Genomic DNA, 20957 nt, shown 5'->3' with positions numbered 1-20957 from the left:
AAATTAAATGTTTTTCTGATGTGATTTGAAATTTGAAAAGGGAGAAAAAAAGTTAGCCAAAAGGCAGATTCGAACCCGGGTCGATCGTGTCAAAAAGAGTATGACACACACTCTACCATCTACGCCACTGAATCTAACTATTGATGACCGTCTTTTGTAATGTTGACTAACCCAATCACACGTTGGTGGGTGGAGTTAGTGTAAATAGCTTCTGCAAACAAGGCGTGCTATTTGCACTTAATGTTTTTTTTTATTCCCAACAGTTAAACAGTTGCCCACAGAAAAAAAAACAGGGGGTGCTGCAGCACCCTCAGCACCCCCACTTCCCGCGACTATGAGTGGGACTTTAAATGAAAAGTGTTGCCAAAAAACGTATTGATTTAGTCACTTTGTTCACCCTGAAGTTGCACAACTTCCTTTGTGTGGGGTGTGTTTTTAAATATCAATATGTTAAAGGTCAGGTGATTACCTGCACCATGTCACTCTTCATCAAACTCAGTTCCTGACTGTTTCTTGCCATAAAGTCATAGATCACCCTCATGTAGATTGGCGGCTCAGCTGACCTGGTATAAAATAAGACAAAAATGTTACTAGACTTGATTTGAAATGTACCTCTTAAATTCTTTAGTGAACTCATCTGTCCATTAAAAGGCTACATACTTATAAAGTGAAATAAACAATGTTTTATATTGCTGTCACAACTGCCTTTATATTATCTGGGAATTTCAAAGGGAGTTCACAAGATATGTCTCACCGCATGGGTGGGGCGTTCCAGGGTCTGTTGTCCTTGAAGAGAGGGTAAACAGCAATTTGTACTCATTTCACTTTATTATACCTTAGGTTAGGATGTATATGTCAAACACTTGACGCATTTTATGACATCCTCATGCTTAAATCAGGTTTGAAGTTTGCCCTCTGAGAGCATTTACCTGTTCAGGTGGCCTCTGCATGGCGTTCCCGGGTGGGACGCGCTCACTGTTGCTCCGTGACAGCTGCCTGCTGGCGGGAGGGGACTGGGAAGGGCCAGGTGGAAGAGGCTGCCAACCATCATAAAATTTGGGATAATATGGAGGGATCTGATCCCCGTTTGGCCATTTAGATCTGATTTTTTAAAAAAAAACAGAAAAATCATGAGCTTTTCTCCTTTGTTTGCTAATCCGTGAGGACGTTTTTTTGTAGAATAGAAGACCTTGGGATGCTCCACGCATCACCCAAACTGCTCCACAGTACGTCCTCATTTGGTGTGACAGATCTTCCCAGGAGGTGCAGGGCTTTTTCTGTGAGCAGTGGACTCAGCACCGTGGGAGGGATGTTGGGAGGATACTGACTCACCATCTGAAGCATGAAGAAACAGTCAGGAACTGAGTGTGATGAAGGCTGATATGGTGCATCTCCTGACCTTTAACCGTGTGATATATTGTAAGATTTCAGTGGTGAACAAGTTGCTAAATCATCAAAAGTAAAGCCTTTTCTCTGGACAAAAAGTACACTCTTGAAAATAAAAGTTTGAAAAGGGGAAACTTTTGGAACCTTCTGTTGCGATACCATAGAAGAACCATTTTGGGTTCCCCAAACAACATTTCAGTGAACAGTTCTTAAAAGAACCCATTTTTCTTAGTGTGAAGAACACTGTGAAAATCTAAAGAACCTTTGTCCACTATAAAGAACCTTCTGTGTAATGGAAAATGTCCATGGATGTAAAAGGTTCTCCATGGAACCATAGATGCCAATACAAAACTGTACATGCTTATACAACTTGTGCTTTCTAAAACATTGCTATGGTTTTGTAAATAGGTAACAGGTCAGGTGGGTCCTACTGACTCACCCTCTGAAGCTTCAGGAGAACAAAACAGCTTTTCTGAAAGTATGCTCATCCATTTTCATTGCATAATGAAAAAAATGTATGAAATGTGACTGCAATGCAAACAGACTGAACAAACAGATACTTACAAAAGCAAGGGAAGAAAAGAGACTGTGAACAAAATCAGAAACAGGAGGATTTATTAGGTGACCATCCAGTTTCCCCTGTCACAAGTAGAGAAGAGTATGAAAACAGACATATGCAACAAATAAAAAACAGTATGTCTCATATTAAACTTTTTTTTTTTTTTTTGAAAACTCTAAAAATATAATTAATTCCATTGTACTTTGGAGACATGCCAAAACTAAAGTGGTAGTTTGAAAGTATTAATTGAAGTAGTCTAATACTCTTAGGAAATATCAAAGAAATTAAATGTATATAACTTACCAGAAGGTTGAAGCCATACTTTATTTTCTGCAGACAGGATATGTACTCCTCCACAGGGGGAATACTTGCAACTATAAAAAGCAAAAATAATAATAATAAATGTTGACATCATGTAGATTTTTTAACATCCTTATAGGAAATTAAATGAAATTAAATTATTAAAACAAGCACTAGGTGTAAATTGTTCACCCAATTTTTTTGCAGCATTTTTCTTTTTCTTTTTTCCGTCTTCTTTTGGCAAAGCTGAGCCTATTTTATATACAAAGGTCTCAATGTCGGCTGCTACATGGTTAAAAATCTCCTGTAGAGAAAAGTAAATGGATGGAGGATGTGTCAATAAATTGATTTCTATATTAGATGGATTAATAGCATGGTGTGATAAAATTGTCAGTAAAAACAACCAACCGAATCTCTCTCCACATCACTGAATGCAGGTGGAGCCTGCTCCTGCTCAGACTGCATTGGCCTGTAGGACGCTTCCTCTCTGGGAAATGGCATAGTGGGTGAAGGCCATCTATCATCTAGGAAAATATTATAAAAGGTTTTGAATTTGGATATATATTTAGACATTATGAAACACTACTTCACTGTGGCTGATTTGTTGACTGTACCCCCCAAAAATTATGTATCTGTATTTTTGTATTTCCCATTTAATATGGCGAATATTTTTGACTGTGAAGATCACAAGTGTGACTATTTTTTTTAAAGACTTTTTTTCATTTAGCCATTTCTAATCATGTCCACAATTTTTTGTGTGCTCAAATAGCAAGAGCAACAGAAGTCATTACGTTTTGTACCATTCTGTTCGGTAAAAAAAAAAAAAAATTCAGACTAAAATGACTGAGAACACCCAGAGGGTTAATTTCAGGACATTTTAGGGTATTTAAAAGAGTATTTTTCTGAGTGAAATGAACTCTTCAAGTGATCACCATAGTCTTCATAGTTGTTGTACTGTGGAGGTGGGAATTCTGGGGGAGGAGGGTTTGGCTGCATGGGAGCTGGTCTCTTCATGCTTCCTGGATAACCCTGACCAATGATGCTTTCCAGATGGCTCCTGAGTAATAGAAAATATATCACTGTACAGCACTGATAAAAACTAAGGTTGTAGTGTAAGAGAAAAAATTAATAATAGATCTTTGTTATTTAGATCATTATCCCAAATAATCAATGATGTCTATTTAAAACATTACATTTTAGCACATTTAAAGGAAAAAAGTTCTTAGCACAACTTCTTTGCGAGGCAGCAGCTGACCTGATGTCCATTTGTGGTTCTTTAAGCAGAGGTGTGGCATCCCCTCCTTGCTGTATTACCTTTTCCAGATCATTTGCCACCTCCTGAGCCTAGCGATTTAAAACATCACACATACCTTTATAGAAAAATTCAGGGCACTGACAGAGGGAGTGGAATGGAAACTCCCCCATCAATCCACAAGATATTAAGACAGATTTATACCGGGCAGATGCAGCACTATCAACCCTTAGATGAATCTAACATTTTTGACTATACATCAGAGTGTTGTTTCTCACCCCAATCTCCTCACACTGGAACAGGAAGGCCTGTGGAGCTCTCTGGCTAGGATCCTGAACTGAGATAATGAGGAGGGAGTCATACACACAACTGTCGAGAACAGCTCTTGTCGCTCTGATTCTACTCAAGTGTACAGACTCCAAAACCTCCTACAAATCCAGGAAACAGAGGAAGAGTTTAATGTTTAGTACCGGAATTAAGTGTTGTATAATGTAACCATTTAAAAAAGGCCAAAGTATTTGTTCAGATTAGTGTATCACAGATTAGTGACCTTGGTCTCTATGTCACAAAGCTGTAGCTGGTTCGCCTGGACCTGCATGATCATGTCCTGACCCCACACTTTCCCTTTACTGTCCATATTCTTCAACCTGTTCACACAGTCATCAATGCTGCTCACCTCTCTGCCATCTATCACACATGTGAACAGGTGCTAGGGAACGGAAGGAGAATGAGATTTTATGTTGTTTTATGATCACATATGAATCACACGCAGGCTATTGTTATAGAAGGCCTTGTGAAATTCAGCCTTACGTCATCAAATTTTCCAGATCAGTTTGTGTGGAAATCTCTACAGTACATGTTAGATAAGCACTGGTTGTCTGTTATTTTCTATAACACACATTAGTGAAGTGGGTGGTGGCTTTGCTCTTAACAGATTAAGAGTATGCATCAGTAACATGCAGTCAGCACAAATGGAACATTTTAAAATGATTAGTTATTAAGTGTAGTTAACAAACACATGAAATGGATTTAATCTTACCTCTACTCTGTACTGAAAGTTGTCTTGCTGTCTGTGGATTGATTCTGCATACTCCTTCCTTTGCACTGCATCAAAGTCAACTTAAATATATAGTATTATTTTAGTATGTTGTTTAAATGGGATTTGTACTTACTGTAGATGGATTTGGCACTAGGACGAGACATGCCAGGCCCCTGGGACGGCGGCTCAGGTGAGAAGCCTCTGTAATATAGTCACAACACAATATGTCTGTATGGACTGTACATATATCTTGTCAATTTAGTAATATCTATGTATTTTTATCATTTTATAATTGTAATAATATTAAAAGTTAACAGATTTCCTAAGATTTCCTTTATTTCCAATAAATCCTAGGTATGGCCGCAAAAAACAATGTAATCAGTAACATTTCTTGTTATTTCTAATATTAATTCTGAGTTTATTCTAAATTGAACTATTCTTAACAAAAACCCACAGTCAGCTCAATGCTATAGCAATATGCAGGATATGGCCAAAAAGTATGTGGACATTCATTTCTGATAAACTAGTTTGGCTATTTCTGTAATTTCAGTGAAATGAAATACTACACCAGATGATGATTCTGGACATATCTGGGTGTCCAGTTTTGTTGCAATAGTTTTGGGAGGTTACTTTTTTTGATTGACAACAAAGTCAACTTCATCCACACCAGATATCAACAAAACAGAATTAGAAATAATGACTGACATTACTTGGAAAGGGTTAAATATATTTAAAGGATTTACTAAACTAACAACAATAAAATAAAAATTGCCAAGTGTTAATTTTTGTTTAAGATATATACTGTACACTGCCGTTCAAATGTTTGGGATCAATCAGTCAGATTTTTAATGTTTTAATGGAGTCTCTTGTGCTCATCCAGGCATGAACATGATTAAAATCATTATAATATAGCTGATTTATTATCAGTGTTGAAACTGTTGTGCTGCTTAATATTTTTGGTAACCTGTGATACATTTTTCTTTGATTCTTTGATGAATAAAAAGTAAAAAAAAACTGTTTATTCCAAATAGAAATGTTGTGGTACAATATACACTATTACACATTAGAATGATTTCTGAAGAATCATTGAAACTGGAGTAATGATGCTGAAAATTCAGCTTTGCTTCACAGGAATAAATTATATTATAAAGTATATTTAAAAAGAAAACTTATTTTAAATTCAATAATATTTCACAAAATTATTTTTTTTCCTGTATTTTTGATCAAACAGGTACAGCCTTGATGAGCATAAGAAACCTCTTTAAAAAAACATAAAAAAAATCTTACTGATCCCAAATTTTTGAACGGCAGTGTATATTATACGTATAGGCCCATTATAAAACTGCCTGATTTAAAAATGAAAATGCCACTAGATAGCTTTTAAAATAATCCTGATACTAAACAAAAACAACCGGAAATAAAATGCACAACAAAAAATCAAAACTTCAATAACCCTGCCTCACAACGTTGTGTAACGACGACCTGCCTGACAGCTGTTATGACAACCGATATGAGACATGACGTACTACACTGAAACACCCTTCTGTGTGCTTCAGGTACAAATTCCACTCGCACACAGTGAAAGATAACGCTGATGGAGGTGATGTACCTTGATTGGAAAACTGGGACAGGGTTCCCCCCATACATTCTTGACTGTGATATTTAACACCTGTAATAATAATGTTATCAGTCATAAAACCATTCAGAAAAATGGCAGATAGACATCTGAGAAGCTATGCCAGGCAGAAACATTAGTTATGAAGAAGTATCTGTTCATCAGTTGTGGTTTGACACCGCTTAACTTTTCAAAAGGAGGTGAAAGTGTAGTCATCAAGTTTGTGAAGCAAACACATATTACATCCTCAAAACCAATTAAGCTACCTAAAACCAAAATATCAGAACAAGTGCTTTTTATGTTCAAATGTTGATATTTTTAAGAAAAATATATACTTATAATTTCAATCAGTCACTTAGTGAATACTGCCTGATGTATTAATATCATAACTTGACATTTATTTTTAAATTTGAGTAGTAAAAATTCTATATTAAATCAGTGTCAGATTTTTTTAAACAAGGTCAGTAAATCATGGCAGAATCACTGGCTTTCATAAGACAATTACAAGAATGAAAAAACTTATGGTCAAGGATTTTTTTTCTTCTTCTCAAAAACAAGCGAGAACTGTCCAGTCATGACAACGTGATCTCATGATAATTTGTATGTATTTTACGTAAAATGTGGTACTATAAAACGTACATTTACTTACGTTTTTATAAAAATCTAAATTGCGTATTAATAAAATTATAAAAATGCATATTCACTGTAAAATGGGTAGGTTCAGGTTTGGGGGTAGGTTAAGGGGTCTAAAAATCTAAATCGCTTATTGATAAAATTATAAAAATGCATTGATACGAATATCTTGATATAAAAGATACGTAAATATTTTTACGTTTTTTAGCTAAAAATACGTAGCGATTTATACGTTTTAAACGTTGAAATACGTCTAAATTGTACGTTTTAGCATTAATAAAAACGTACAAAAGTGTACGTTTTGTGCTTGTAAATGTTACGTATTAATACCTACGTATACACATGAGACCAGGCTGGTCATGAAGTGCTTGACGAATAAACAGAAAAAACTGCTGACAACACAAAGCAGGAACTTTCTCTATAACAACTTAACATGTTTGGCTTGGCGAGAAGAAAACAGACGTGCAAAAGTGATACGCCGCAGAGCAAACCAGAAAAAGAAATAAGAAAAAAACACTAATAATATCACTCCTCTAAAAGACAACACAAATTAGAATAATTGTGATGTAACCGTGTTTTGTATCTTACATTATTCAAATTAATTACTGCCCTATCAATCTGTGTTAAACACGATGTATCAGTGCCTCTACATGTTTCGGTTATAAAATAAGTATAGCTGAAATCAACCATATTATACAAATGATTGTATACGTTACCTTAAAGAAAATTCTAAATTTAACTGCAAATCTCCAAATGTAGGTTCAGATTACTCCAGAAATTAGACATATCCTCAAGTCCGTCTTCTTCGTGAACTGCTTGAGAGCAAATATTCTGGTCTTCCTGCTTGGAAAAGCTGAGGTCAAAGTCTAGTTCCTGAATAATAGTAAATCAGGTAGCAGCAGGTAGGTTTTACATTTACATCCTTGAGTACAAAGGTTTTGTCATTAATAGACAGCCATTGTGATGTGTACAACAAAGTGGTGCACAGTGACCCCTGAATGAATTTGTACACTTTCGTCACACTAAATGTATGTTGCTGTATTACCATAACAAAACATTAAGCCAAGCAGCATATTTTAAAAAGAAAGATGAGAATATGTTTCAACTAGGGCTGGGTTTTGACACAAATTTCACGATTCGATTCGATTCGATTCTCATTAACAAGCTTGCGATTCGATTCGATTCAATATAGATTATTTTGGATATATATCAGGTACAGTACATGCCAAATTTTCTCAAGGAAAAAAATCTCTCAACTAATGCTGTAAAATATACATGAGAGTCAGTTGGTACTACATTACAATAATATTGAAGGTCAAAATTGACTGATTTGGTAAAATTACACTAATAATAAAGGTACAATTACATAATATTTCTACTTCGATTCGTTTTTTTTTAAATATAAACAATGGTGGCTTTCATAAAAACTTGATGGATTTATTCAAACAAATTAAACATTGAAGAACAGTAAAATTGATAATGAATATGTTATATGGTGCATATATTTAGCAAAATGCCCCTCTCTACAGTTTATTTTTCTATCTGACTAATGAGTTTATGGTCACCAAATATGTTTTTTCTGAGGTAAATATGACCATATGTAACATTGTTTACAAACCGTTATATTGGCGTCTTTGCGCAGCTAAAACACTGATTGAGCGATTACATGAGACAGGACACGGCTTGTAAAGTTGCACCCTTTCTTTTAACTTACCTTCGGATGTTTAGTCATGCTTATTTTGTGCTGAAACTAATGTGGAGGAGATGATTAGTTCACGTGCGCCTCGCGCTGCTGAGTCTGTTGAACTGAGGCGCTACAGCGATCTGTCACTCCACATTAAACAGCGCCAAAACGGCATTTATTGTTTGAATACTGCAATACAATGGACAGAATTTGAAATCTGAGACTTTGTTTCATATTAAAAGTACCAAAGCACAATGCTTATTGCGATATATTGGATGGTAAGTGCCCTTCAACGTTCCGTCCATTAACTGAAAACAGGCTAGACTAATTTATTCTTGGGATTTAAGAATCGATTTCGTTCCTTAAAAATGATAATCGATTAATATCGAGATATCTATATTTTTTTTACCCAGCCCTAGTTTCAACCATTTTAAATTAAGTATTTGGACCATAGTAAGATGAATCATTTGTTTGCAGATGCAATGTGAAAGGTATGGCTTAATCTGTGAAGTTTAAATCATATTACTAATATCACCTAACAGCTCAACAAAACATTTAAACTATTAATGTCAGAACTACAAGGCAAAGAACTGGAGTTCTTCAAATCATCCCACAAAAAGGACGGAAAAAGAATTTAGTGAATAACCAAATCTTTTATTTAATACGGGTATGTACACTTCTGATGACACTGCCAGACTGGCATGTTCACAAGGAAAGGGTTCATTTAGAATGAAAACAAGAGGCTTTAGTGTGGAGTGGACATTGACAGAGACCTATACTGTAGCCTGAGCCTGAGTGGTCTTGGCCAGGACCTTCAGATCTGCAATGCACTTGGCGATGCTTTCCTTTTCCTGAAAGACAAACAAAAAGAGAGATCGTAGAAATAAGCATTAAAAAAAATGTAATAACAGTATCAGAACAATTATTCTGTAGTTAGTACAAGTGCATAAATAGGTAAAGTTGGTCTGTTTTACAGTGCCATTGTTAAGCATGTCACATGTACTTACTACAGTAATAACAGCAAAGCATGCATAATTACAATCAACTAACCCTAAACCAAACCCTGCAGCATGTTACTCACTGTTACTCTGTTACAGCGTAATGTCGAGTACTAAGCCACCTTAAAATAAAGGGTAACGCTTTATTTTAAGATGTCCTTGTTACATTTTACATGTACTTACTATTATAATAACAATAAATTATGCATTACATGCAAGTAACCCTAAGCCAAAACCCAATCCTAACCCTAACCATATAGTAAATACATGTAGTTAATTAACATTACTCAGTACTTAAATGTATAATTACACTGTATTAAGGACACCTTCAAATAAAGTGTAACCAAAAAAAAACAAAAAAACTTTTACCTCAAAATCTCCTGTCCACATATTGTAGCAATTACACTGTTACTGTAACTGCTGAGAGATTGTCGAGTACAAAGTCTCCATCTAGAGGCCAAGCTAAAAAAATTACTTCTTGTATACAGATTCTAGACTAAAGTAGCATTTATATTTGGACACATTTGTAGTTGACTATAAACGATTCTGGAAAAAAATAAGAAAACATAGAAAAGTACCACTTACACTACCTGAAAAAGTAATAATTAGAAACTTTCCAATAATAGGTCTGTAATTACCATACTTGCTAATATTAAGTAAGCTCACTCTTACTCAACATTTCTTCCCCGAGGACAAAAAAAGGCCTTTAGTTCTAAACAAATGCTTCCTTTTGTATAATATAAATACAATAAAGCGTCAATGGAGTGACCATATTCCCTGTACCTGCTGTGGGGTGATGCTCTTTATAACGCTCTGCTCGACCCAGTTCACCATGTGCTCCTGCTCCATGCGGCGGTGCAGGTTCTGAAGCTCCACCTGGTAGTCCAGCCTCTTCTTCACCTCATTGGTCACCATGTGCAGCCGCTCCCTGTAATTGGTCTCCAGCAGCATAGCCACATTGTTCTGATGGAAGATGGGAAGAGGAGCATCACAAACCTAGAGCCACTCTAAATGTTAATTGTAAATAATTCCAAATTTAGTGGATGTCATCATTTATGGATGGTAAATGAAGGCAGAGATGATCTGTCACTGGAAAAACATCACAGTCTTTTGTCCTCCTCACCCTCTTGGCATCAAAGAGCATGTGTCTTCCTTCCACTCTCCACTGCTCCTTCTTCTCATCCTCAATGCCTTGAGCTAGGCTACCCATGGCCTGATCCTTCACTTCCTGAGCCTCTGTCACTTTATCCTGCAGAGGAAGAGAGAGAACAAAATATTAGTCAAACAGAACCCTTAGTTACAGTCTTTAGGGTAATTGCTCACAACATTAAATTTATCATCAGATCATATTTCAGTCTCAATAAAATGTCACTGTTTATCTACACAATTTCACTTCTGTTGAACACTAAACACTTTCTGCACCTCATTGATTTTATCGGCGAAGGCGGCTACACTGGGCCCAAACTTCTTGATGCCGTAAATGATGACTGCACCGATTGATACGGCAGCAAAGGTCTCGTGATTGATTACGTAAATTTCCTTAGACAGCATGTACAGGAGCAGACCGGTGCCCAGCATATAAGGCCCTGCAAACAGAAGAGAACACAAACCTGTGTATCAATGTACTGGCTCTCGCTCACTGTTAACAGAAAATAATCTGATCTTTTGGATGAAGAGATTATTAATGAATAACAATGTTATTATCAATCTACTCATCACGTAAAGGTGTCATAAGGTAGGACTGCATCTAAATAAGACGGAATTGTGATATGCAGTTAGCAAAACAAGTGAATGTTCATTTTGGAGCATGATAGATTATGAATGATTCTGGTAAACTTCTGCATAAAGATTCTTCGATACTTCTATTTAGAGTGAACTTTTAAAAAGACAAACAGGAATCTGGATAACAGGGAAACGCTAAGAAAGGAGGCAATAACGCTGACAATCCCACCTGTCACACCGGTTTTGGGATACAGCAGTGTGAAAAGCTCCTCTGGGAAGATGCCATGTCGGACCTTTCCTCCCTTCTCGGGCAGAGGGGGAACTGGTGCAAGACTCTGGGAGGACTGGTGAAAGGAACGAGAGGCCTGAACCAGGCTGAGGAGTAAAAGCAGCACAGGGTTAGATGTCTATGGATATCATTTGTTTTCCAGTTCTCTTCAATCCCAGACAGACATACACACCACTGACCACAACAATGAAAGATTTTACATACCAAGCGCCAAAGGACCCGCTGTTTTTCAGGGTATGACCTACAAGAAACAGAACACAGTAGTTAGAAAAGGACTGAAAATAATCTCAATGTCATCCTTAAAAAGACTGACACCTTTCATTACTGCTTGTAATTATGTTTTATTAAATGCAGCTGTGATTTAATCTAAAGAATCAATGATTTGTTTAAAACATTTTCATTAACTTATCTTTTGCAGCTGTCACTTCTAAAACCCAACCCTCTACATTGCGAGTAAATCACTCGCATATGCGACTAAATGATGTCTAATATTAGCCAGTTGCTAATAAATTCTCAGATTTTACTCGCCAGTGTGTGAGTTGGAGGCTAAGTATAAGTTTAGCTCAGATATATTTTCACTCGCCGAACACTCTCTGACTGAGCGCATCAGAGTTTCACTCTCCGGTTTTAATTCTAATTACTAAAGTTCTACCATTAAATAATACTTGATTATCATATAATGCTTGACTGACTGATGTTAAGAGTGTACTTTCAGATATTTATAAAAGTGTGCCCTTTTACAAACAAACATAATTATATATATATATATATATTTATTTATTTATTTATCAGTCTGGCGAGTAAACTAAAAAATTTACTAGCCAATGGCGATTCAATTGCCAAGGTGATCGTAGAGGGCTGAAACCTGTCGTCTACATGTCATTAGTTCAACAATATTAACAGACTGCAAATAAAACTCCACATTTTGTTTTTTGATTCATAATGATTTTGGTTCATAGTGCAGATATAATAAAATAAACGTCCTTGCATACATAAGTTACAAGTTGTGAATCTTACCAGGTTAGCAAAAATCGGAGATAAAATGTATTAATTTGCACCCCTAAATGAACATTCAATAAATGTTATTATACATTAAATGTAAATTATTACGCAGCTAATATAAGTGGTAAAGTTTGAATGTGGCATTAGCTTTCAGCTAACAGCTAAACAACTCAATACAAGGACATACTGAAAGCACATTAACTCCACGATCGTTCTCATGCAGCAATCACTGCTGGACTTCATTGCATTTTAAACATCATTAGAATTAAAACATAAATTCATTAGAGCAGATAAACACGTTTCTCTGCAGGTTCATGTGTGGCCATTCACACCGTGCGGCCTAAGTTTACCCTTCAACTTCACATTCCCTCATAAAACCGTCTATTTAATCCACACAATCAACGCGAATTATTAGAGTACCGTTCATTAGATAAATCACACACCTGAAACGAGCACCAGTCTCGAAAACATGTTTTAACAGGTCAATGTCAGGATCCCTGGCCAAAACGTCTCTGTACCGGGCTCTCTGTGCCCTTCTAGACCAAGGATGAGGAACTCTCGCCTCAGATATCGCGAGATGTTCCAAAAACCAGCGCTCTGTCACATCCGGGATACTCTGCACTCTGAGAAGGAGCCAGCATGTGGCGCCAGTTCACCATAAAAACAATAAAAGAAACGTTGACACTTGTAAGTTGTTGCTAACATAAATAGCCTATTTGAACATATCGACGATGATAATTAACACCAATAAACATTTAAATACGTATTTAAATAGATAAACACTGTTCATTTTGATTCTTTTTTAGATTCAATGGGAATTTGCCCAATATTAAAATGTATAGTAGGCCCTATACACTGAACATAGGTGGATTTACAGTCTAACAATCTGGCATTTTAACAATTATCTGTTTCTACACCCACTTTATTTCTTTCTTCAGCTCAAATTAATTTGTTTTCATATAGGAACATCAACATGAGTCCACTTATAATTGTTTTTGCTTGCATTTTAAAATCTTGCTTTGATATAGCACTGAATATTGATTCTATGTTGTCTTTCTCTTTCTCTCTAGTCCCTCCCCGTCCACTTTTGCTACATTTAAACAGCCAATATGACCACCTCTCCGGTCCTAATCTTAGGGACCATCCGTGTGTGGCACCAGTTTCAGTACGCATGGCTGCTGAGATAGAGGAACTCATACAAGTTGTGAGGTTCATCTTACTTCCTGTTAAGCAAGCAAGGCAAACGAAGTAGACCGCCCTTTGTTGAATGAACTAGTTTTCAAGTGCCATGTAGGCTTCAAAGTGTTCAGACTCGGCTTTCCCAATTATTTTGACTCCAGGGACTCATCTCAGAACAGGTACTTTCATTAAAAGGATGTAAAGAGACAAATATGCTAAAACTTGTTGTAGTTTATCTTGCATTTGCACAACATACAAGATGTTGGTGTAACTGTATGAATGCAGGCTTGTTATTCAGTTGCAACCTGATATTTGGTTCCAACTTGTTGACATTTTAGGTAAATGTATTTAAATGATGCTTTCAGAATTTATTTTTATTTATTGCTTTTTAAAATATATATTTTTTTAAATTGAAAAACTTTTTGTTAATGTAGATTTTCAGTCAACGTAGTGCCTAAAATTGTTGCAAATCTCTATATGGGAGCATTGCATGCTGTGTCTCAGAGACATTTTTCAGTCATTATTAAGCAGATATCTGCATATATATGAACACCGTTTGCATTTTAAAGAATCATTGACGGTTGAACCTTTTTGTTTCAGCTGCATGTAGCTCAGTTCATGCCCGTTTTGAAACAATATGACAACAGAAGTGAATGACTGGACACACGCCATCTCACAGTATGTTTAAATAAGCATTTATTATCTTATATGTAACCACTATAAACATGAATTTATTTTAGATCAGAAAAGAATGAGAACACACAAGTGTGACCCCCAACAGCATAACTTGCTTTTTTAGTTTTTGCTTGTTTTATTACAGCAATTGTTGTTGATTATCCTCATTTTGTGTCATTTAGATAATTTTGGATGGTCTATTTTTGAGATCTAATGATATAGTACCACTAAAGGATGGATATACAGTATGTTGTTTTTCAATTACAGGAAATTGCCACTTCAAGGACCATACATTTACATTGTGAGGTGACATTCCAGTGCCCAGAAATATCCCACAAAGTTCAGAGTTGGACAGAATGGAGGGTGCTCACGACAAAAGAAGGTCACCAGCTGCAAATTACGAGTATAAAGTGGAGCAGCGTGCCGTGAAGCACAGAGAAATCAGCCATCGGAATAACACGACATCATGTCGCAGTCCCACGAGAGATCTGGACACAAGGTGGATTAAAAATGAACTGCATCGCAAAAGACAGTTTGAGTTCTTCAAAAGAAGACCAGTGGACCATGGCACATATGCACTGTTATCTGCAGTGCCAAGGCACAGATACTCAAGGGAAACCCTGCATGCACCAGAGCATATGGCGCAAACCTTAACGTCAATCAGACAGCCCTTGATAACAAGTCAAAATGTAAAGCTCCAGAGAGATGGCATTAACTTTACAAAGCAGGTAGAGAGATTATTAACCAGGTCTTTGGCCTGTGACTGATTGCTCACCAGTTTTATATTTGTTAAATATTTAAATTAATTTATTAAATTCAAGATTTGTTTTATATTCTTTAATGACATCCTCTATAATAACACTGATCCTCTATAATAACATTGAACTCAAATGTCCAAATCCCAAAGACAGTCTCCACATCTCCAATGAATGATGAACATGACCTGAAATCAGATGGATGGGACGTACCAGTCCTCAATTCTATTCGGCTTCATGGGAAAATGAAAAAGGAACGAGGTTAGTGGGTTTTCTGATGAATAACCATAGGTCCAACCAAGTCATGTCTAACATTACTTTAAATTAATCAGAGACATGAATACTTAAGTTCTACTTACTGTAATAAGTAATAGTGAGATTAAAATTTCAAAACATACCAGTGTTATGCACTGCAGGATGTGACAAAATGATACATGACAAAATATTATAATATTAGTACTATTAAAAATATTGTTTTGTGTTTATAATTCACACAGTTCTGCTTAAAGACATGACTCAGCTCTCAAACACCCAGAAGACATTGCAAACCGCCAGCATTCAGACTGAGTGAGTCACATTACATTTACTGTATATTTTAAAATGAAAAATGTAATCATAATGCACCTGCTTTGTAAATATTAATGCAGCATTTGAACTTTCTTCCATCAGGTCTGGATTTGTTACCGTCAAAGAAGCAGTAAGAAATTTGATGCTTGTTTAAAAACAAATAGCTAAATATGGTAATGTTGTGTAATTTATTTAAAAAAAAAAAAATAATATTTTTTCCCTCTCCTTTTGTTTTTAGGATGTACACCAGTTGGCTGACTATTTAGAAGTATGACAACCCATTATGTTTATATTTAAAAACACCAGCTCTTCCTGACTGATTTTAAAATATGTTACTGATGTGAAATGTGACATCTCTATGCAGGAGGCCTTATACAGAGAAGAGGCTCTTAAAAAGAAGCTCTCCAACCTCCAGAAGAGCGCCGCCACATTACTGCACTCTACAGAGCTCCTGTGGAAGGTACATTAGTAAACTACTTCCTGCTGAAGCCCTGGAGCATCATTTAGAGGCACACATGCACCTGTACATTATGTATAATCCTGTATAATCTATATAATCTAATCAAACACACTGACCATGTGAAATCCTTTATACAGACTGTCAGATGTTCTTGCTTCCATTGAAGCACAAGACGATCTTTGGATCATTCGTAAATCTGCTGAAGAACATGATTATCGGCTTTTGTGGAGTTCATACAGCTCAAAAGCTGTGGTTATTAAATCAAAATGAGACAAACCATATTCAAAAGCATTCTGAAATTCATGGTCATTACTGATACATTAGCTATGCTGTCACTCTGCATAATACTGGCTTCATCAGTTGCTGAATTTCCTGGTTTGGTCACAGCAGTAATACAGAGAGAGGCTGGGGGATGGTCTTGTGTTCGCCAACATCCAGCTCTATATGGTTCGTTCTGAAAAAAAAAACTAGCTCGCACACACGTAATGGAGAGCAGTGTAGGCGTCAGAGAGGGGTTTGTTTGCGCTTTTGCAATGCTTCAAACTCGCCCCTCATTCAGACTTTTCCATTTTTCCATTTTGAGCTCATTCTTTATTTTTCTCAAGAGGCAATATACTGTAGCATTCAATCGAGAATTATAAATAATAAAGGTTGCTTGCTTTTAACAAAATGCTAAGGAAGCAGTTATAAGACAGGATGTAATGCATGTACAGAAACTGAAAACTCTTGCTTCAGTGGTTCTCTCTATCTCTCTCACTCATTTCCTTTTCCTCCCACAGACACGCTGTGATGAGGACTTGCTGAAGAATAAGATCAAAGCTCTGGAGGCTCAGCTGCAGGTTTGCATCAAGGTAAGACTTGCAATGCTGCATCTCTGCAACAACACCAAACCAAGCTGTGGTTTGTTGTATATTTTTCTGCTTTTAATTTGTAAAATAGCATATTGGTTTAACTTGGCCCTTGATAAGTACAGGTCAAAGAGTTTGAGAAACGTTTTGACATAGAAAGATAAATGCTGCAATTTGTCTTTTTCAGAAGGTTCCTCAGGATGGAGTGAAAAAAGTGGTGTTAAAGATGGAAAAACAGAGGGAGGAGTATGAACAGCAGGCTATGAAGGCTATTCAGAGGGCGGAGAATGAGAAGGCGGACGCTCAGAGTAAGATGGAGTACCTACAGGTAAGTAAGCAAATGCCGTGGTCAAAGTCGTAATAACAATTATAAAATGTAATACAAATCACCAACATTACCTCCATATTTATCATTGTGAATCGCACTGGGTTTTTCTTTTAGAACGCCTAGCTGTGTTCCAAGAATCCAGTTTTCATTCCCACTCTTCCCTTCCACCAGGGGGCGCTGCAGACAGCACAGGCAGAGTCTGAGCAGTGGCAGAGGCTGTGTGAGGAGCTGAAAGAGGGTTCGAGTCAGCTAAAGAAAAGGCAGGATGAGTGCACCGATCAGATGCTTCAGCTGCAGGGTCACTTGGAGGTACGCCAAAGCCACTGTAACAGAAACCATCACCAGAGTATCGAAGGACTTGAGTGACACATCACAGATTTTTGCAAAAGCTGACAAACCACAGGACCCTGCTTTCTGTAGACCCCATCATAACTACACTGAAATGTATGGGGGGGGGGAAGCATGTCATTTATATGTGTTGTGTAACTGAGAATGTGTTTGTGCAGCGTTCTGTGGAGCAGGAGGAGATGCTGAGGAAACATTCTGAATCTCTTCAGCAGGAGAGAGCAGAGCTTCATTCCTTCATTTCAGAGCTGGAGGACGAGAACCTCAACCTGAGAGAACATCTACAGGAACTCACAGGTGAGGGAAAACTGACTTTCACTTCACATTCATTCAGATATTTAGAATTTTTGGAATATACTATACTGTTAAGGAGTTAACAAGCTGTATTTCTTTCAGCTCTCATATTTCTTGCAGTTTGATATCTTTCTTTATCTGTCTCTCTTTATTCACACTCACAGGACACAACCATGAGTGGTGGAACAATAGCACAGAAATACATGAAGACGCTTCAGGACTGGAGCAGCTCCTGCGGACAGATAACAGCACAGCGAGACAACTGAGAGAGACTGAACATAGACTCAGAATGAAAGAAAAAAAGGTAAAGATCTGCTAGAGCAATCACTGAAATTCAAAATAAGGCACTACAGGCAAAACCATTGGTCAATTTGGGGATTTTGCTTCCGTAACATGTTTTCTTTCACACATATTATGGAATGAAATACACATATAAGTGTTTATTTTATTACCTTTTAACTATTTTCATCTTTCGATATTACAATACATATCTTTATAGGCATTTTTGCATTAAGCAAACTTAATGGTTTGTTCATATACCCTTTGCCTGATTTTTATATTTAATTCCAAGAAATGAATTAAAAATTATTTCTATGGAGTATATATTATATTATATAATATGAATTTCTATGCAAAAAAAACATAACTCTAATATATCAACAAAAGGAAAAAATTTTGAGCCTAGATTTATCCAGTGTTCAGATTTATGTTGTGATGTATGATAATATATAATACAATTATTCATTATAGTAATGCCTCATTTGCATTTAAACATTTATAAAACTTGTAATACAAAACAGTACCTTAATGTACTGTAATGACTAATTTAATGAACACAGGGACGTATGGTGATATCTATTACTTCTTTATTTCTCCTCTTCTTTTACCTATTCACCTTTGGTGTCTTGCCTTAAATGTAATAAATGACTAATAAATTATTAAATTTATATATGATATATACTGTATATAACATTTTATAAGCTGTAGAGTAGCAGTGAAATTCAGTGCACAAAGATGATCATACTTGGACTGTTTTAGGGGGGCAACAAAATAAAAAGTTAAACCAACAAATCAATTATTGTAAAAAGTTTGTATACATTAATATAAGACATAGTTTAACATAGTGTTGTCTTGATTGCCCCCTTGCTGTGGCAGTGCATGGAGCTGCAGGCGGATCTTGAGGCCCTGGAGCAAGAGTGTTACAGCTATCAGTCCCGACTGACCCAATGCAGAGAAGAACTGAACATACTGACGACACACCAAAACAACAGCAGGGTGAGATTCTGCCAACATAACATCCATGCATGACTAGAAGTCTAGTTTCAGCCTGGTTTTCTTATAACTTTGAATTTTTAGTCTGTCAGATGAATATATTTTTGAATACCACATATTCTGACAGCTGCAATGAGCTGTTTTCAAAATTAAGTTGGTTAAGATCAAGATTCTCCCCACTTTCATTTGGTTTCCATTAATGCCATAAATCATTTTCCACCCTCATCTCCCTGAACAGAGTCGAAGCTGTGGGTCCTGGCTCTGTCTATTTCTCTTCGTACTGCTCCTGATGGTGGTGATGGTGGCAGCCCTGTGGTTGTATCATCCACCGGCCAGAGAGCAGCTCCGCCAGTTTTACTCTATCCTGGAGCAGCGTATGGAGGACTACCTCATCCAGACAGCTTCAGCGCAGCATGGAGCCTGCTTTAGACCTGTGTGATAAGAGCAAATAGCAAAACCAAGAGTCTTCCAGAGATTTTTTGGTTTATATTTATTTTGTTATTTTACATTTCTCATTGATTTTTGTACATAAATGTTTTTTAAAGTTAACCACATATAATGTCTTTATTATTTTGCTAAGAATTTTCATGGTTCTTTGTACTAGTATGGAAAACTGCCTGTGTAAATACTAGTATCATGTTACAAAACAAAGATGTTTGAATGAATTTCTTGTGTTAATACCTACATCTGTGTCTGTATTGTACAGTTTATAACTGATTATTGGAATTCAAAACGGTACTTTTAAAAAATTGTTTTAGATTAAGCCTAAAATAAATTTACTGTGTACAACAAGACTTGCATTTTGACATTAGTATTAAACATGTAATATTTGTATTTTGAACTGCATCTCTATTTTTACTGATTTAACGATTTCAGAAGATAATTTCCAGATAGAGTAACGTAAACTTCTTTCAGTTAGCACTCACTGAAGATAAAAGGACAATACTGTCGTGTTGAATGGCTGAAAAAGCACATTGTCATGACAGGTCACTCTCTTTAGCGTTCCAGACTGGCCCACACATTAATGGAGATCTGACACAGCTTGTTTCAACACATTCACACACTGCCCCTCCCCTTGCCCAACACTGCTTTTCATCATGGTTTCCTGTGTAAAGATAACCAGAGCCCATTAAAACATTCACTCCAGCCCCAAAAACTGATAATAGCTTGACAGTCGTCATACAGGGTGAGTCATTTTATACGCTTTTACGGAAATGCATTTGTCTCGTAGATTTAAAATTATAGAGGAACTTTCTGATGAATTACAGCTTTAACATGATGCAAAAATGGAAGTACAATGCCACAGTGTGACACATACAGTATGTACTGTAGGCCTGGGGTGTTTTAACACAAGCTGGCTAAAGACATGGGCTGTACAAGAAGAAGATGGGTTTATTTACGTTAATTTTATTAAATTAAATTATATCCTACAGTATATGTTATATTTACATTTACATTTATTCATTTAGCAGACGCTTTCATCCAAAGCGACTTACAATTGGGATATATGTGACCCTGGACCACAAAACCAGTCATAAGGGTCAATTTTTCGAAATTGAGATGTATACATCATCTGAAAGCTGAACAAATAAGCTTTCCATTGATGTATGGTTTGTTAGGATAGGACAAAATTTGCCCGAGATACAACTATTTGAATATCTGGAATCTGAGGGTGCAAAAAAATCTAAATATTGAGAAAATCATCTTTAAAGTTGTTCAAATGAAGTTCTTAGCAATGCATATTACTAATCAAAA

At 36.3% G+C, this 20957-nt stretch overlaps 4 protein-coding genes across 6 annotated transcripts in view; 2 read left to right on the top strand and 2 right to left on the bottom strand.

The window, feature by feature from the left end:
• LOC107731156 (epidermal growth factor receptor kinase substrate 8-like protein 3) overlaps positions 1-7627 on the bottom strand; it is a 10644-nt gene extending 3017 nt beyond the window's left edge. For all 3 annotated transcript variants that reach the window (XM_016542151.1, XM_016542152.1, XM_016542153.1), the window contains exons 1-16: positions 7501-7627; positions 6146-6205; positions 4670-4737; positions 4537-4601; positions 4048-4206; positions 3776-3925; positions 3501-3589; positions 3178-3302; positions 2654-2769; positions 2438-2549; positions 2249-2319; positions 1951-2025; positions 1190-1335; positions 930-1101; positions 755-786; positions 470-563 (exon numbers count right to left, since the gene is read on the bottom strand). In XM_016542151.1, the coding sequence (XP_016397637.1) occupies positions 470-563; positions 755-786; positions 930-1101; positions 1190-1335; positions 1951-2025; positions 2249-2319; positions 2438-2549; positions 2654-2769; positions 3178-3302; positions 3501-3589; positions 3776-3925; positions 4048-4206; positions 4537-4601; positions 4670-4737; positions 6146-6183 (1512 nt within the window). In that variant the 5' untranslated portion in view covers positions 6184-6205; positions 7501-7627. The remainder of the gene's footprint in view (positions 1-469; positions 564-754; positions 787-929; positions 1102-1189; positions 1336-1950; positions 2026-2248; positions 2320-2437; positions 2550-2653; positions 2770-3177; positions 3303-3500; positions 3590-3775; positions 3926-4047; positions 4207-4536; positions 4602-4669; positions 4738-6145; positions 6206-7500) is intronic.
• A 1474-nt stretch (positions 7628-9101) lies between these two features.
• On the bottom strand, positions 9102-13058 carry LOC107731279 (ATP synthase F(0) complex subunit B1, mitochondrial-like). The gene is made up of 7 exons (XM_016542329.1): positions 12923-13058; positions 11682-11718; positions 11418-11563; positions 10889-11052; positions 10590-10715; positions 10250-10429; positions 9102-9319 (listed from the first exon to the last, which is right to left on the bottom strand). The coding sequence occupies exons 1-7, from the start codon at positions 12948-12950 to the stop codon at positions 9242-9244; spliced, it is 759 nt and encodes a 252-aa protein (XP_016397815.1). The 5' UTR covers positions 12951-13058; the 3' UTR covers positions 9102-9241.
• A 661-nt stretch (positions 13059-13719) lies between these two features.
• On the top strand, positions 13720-19706 carry traf3ip3 (TRAF3 interacting protein 3). The gene is made up of 15 exons (XM_016542188.1): positions 13720-13837; positions 14259-14336; positions 14601-15061; positions 15241-15349; positions 15586-15655; positions 15758-15785; positions 15894-15923; positions 16020-16115; positions 16895-16966; positions 17151-17291; positions 17463-17600; positions 17798-17933; positions 18095-18234; positions 19086-19205; positions 19441-19706. The coding sequence occupies exons 3-15, from the start codon at positions 14690-14692 to the stop codon at positions 19639-19641; spliced, it is 1653 nt and encodes a 550-aa protein (XP_016397674.1). The 5' UTR covers positions 13720-13837; positions 14259-14336; positions 14601-14689; the 3' UTR covers positions 19642-19706.
• A 625-nt stretch (positions 19707-20331) lies between these two features.
• Positions 20332-20957, top strand: part of dnase1l1l (deoxyribonuclease I-like 1-like) — a 5393-nt gene continuing 4767 nt past the window's right edge. The window contains exon 1 of the mRNA XM_016542190.1: positions 20332-20388. The gene's annotated coding sequence lies outside the window, so the exon portion shown is untranslated. The remainder of the gene's footprint in view (positions 20389-20957) is intronic.

This window comes from Sinocyclocheilus rhinocerous, unplaced genomic scaffold (genome assembly GCF_001515625.1).
Source record: "Sinocyclocheilus rhinocerous isolate Xijiao unplaced genomic scaffold, SAMN03320098_v1.1 scaffold1600, whole genome shotgun sequence".
Taxonomy (NCBI): Eukaryota; Metazoa; Chordata; class Actinopteri; order Cypriniformes; family Cyprinidae; genus Sinocyclocheilus; species Sinocyclocheilus rhinocerous.
This window is presented reverse-complemented; position numbering and strand designations above follow the sequence as displayed.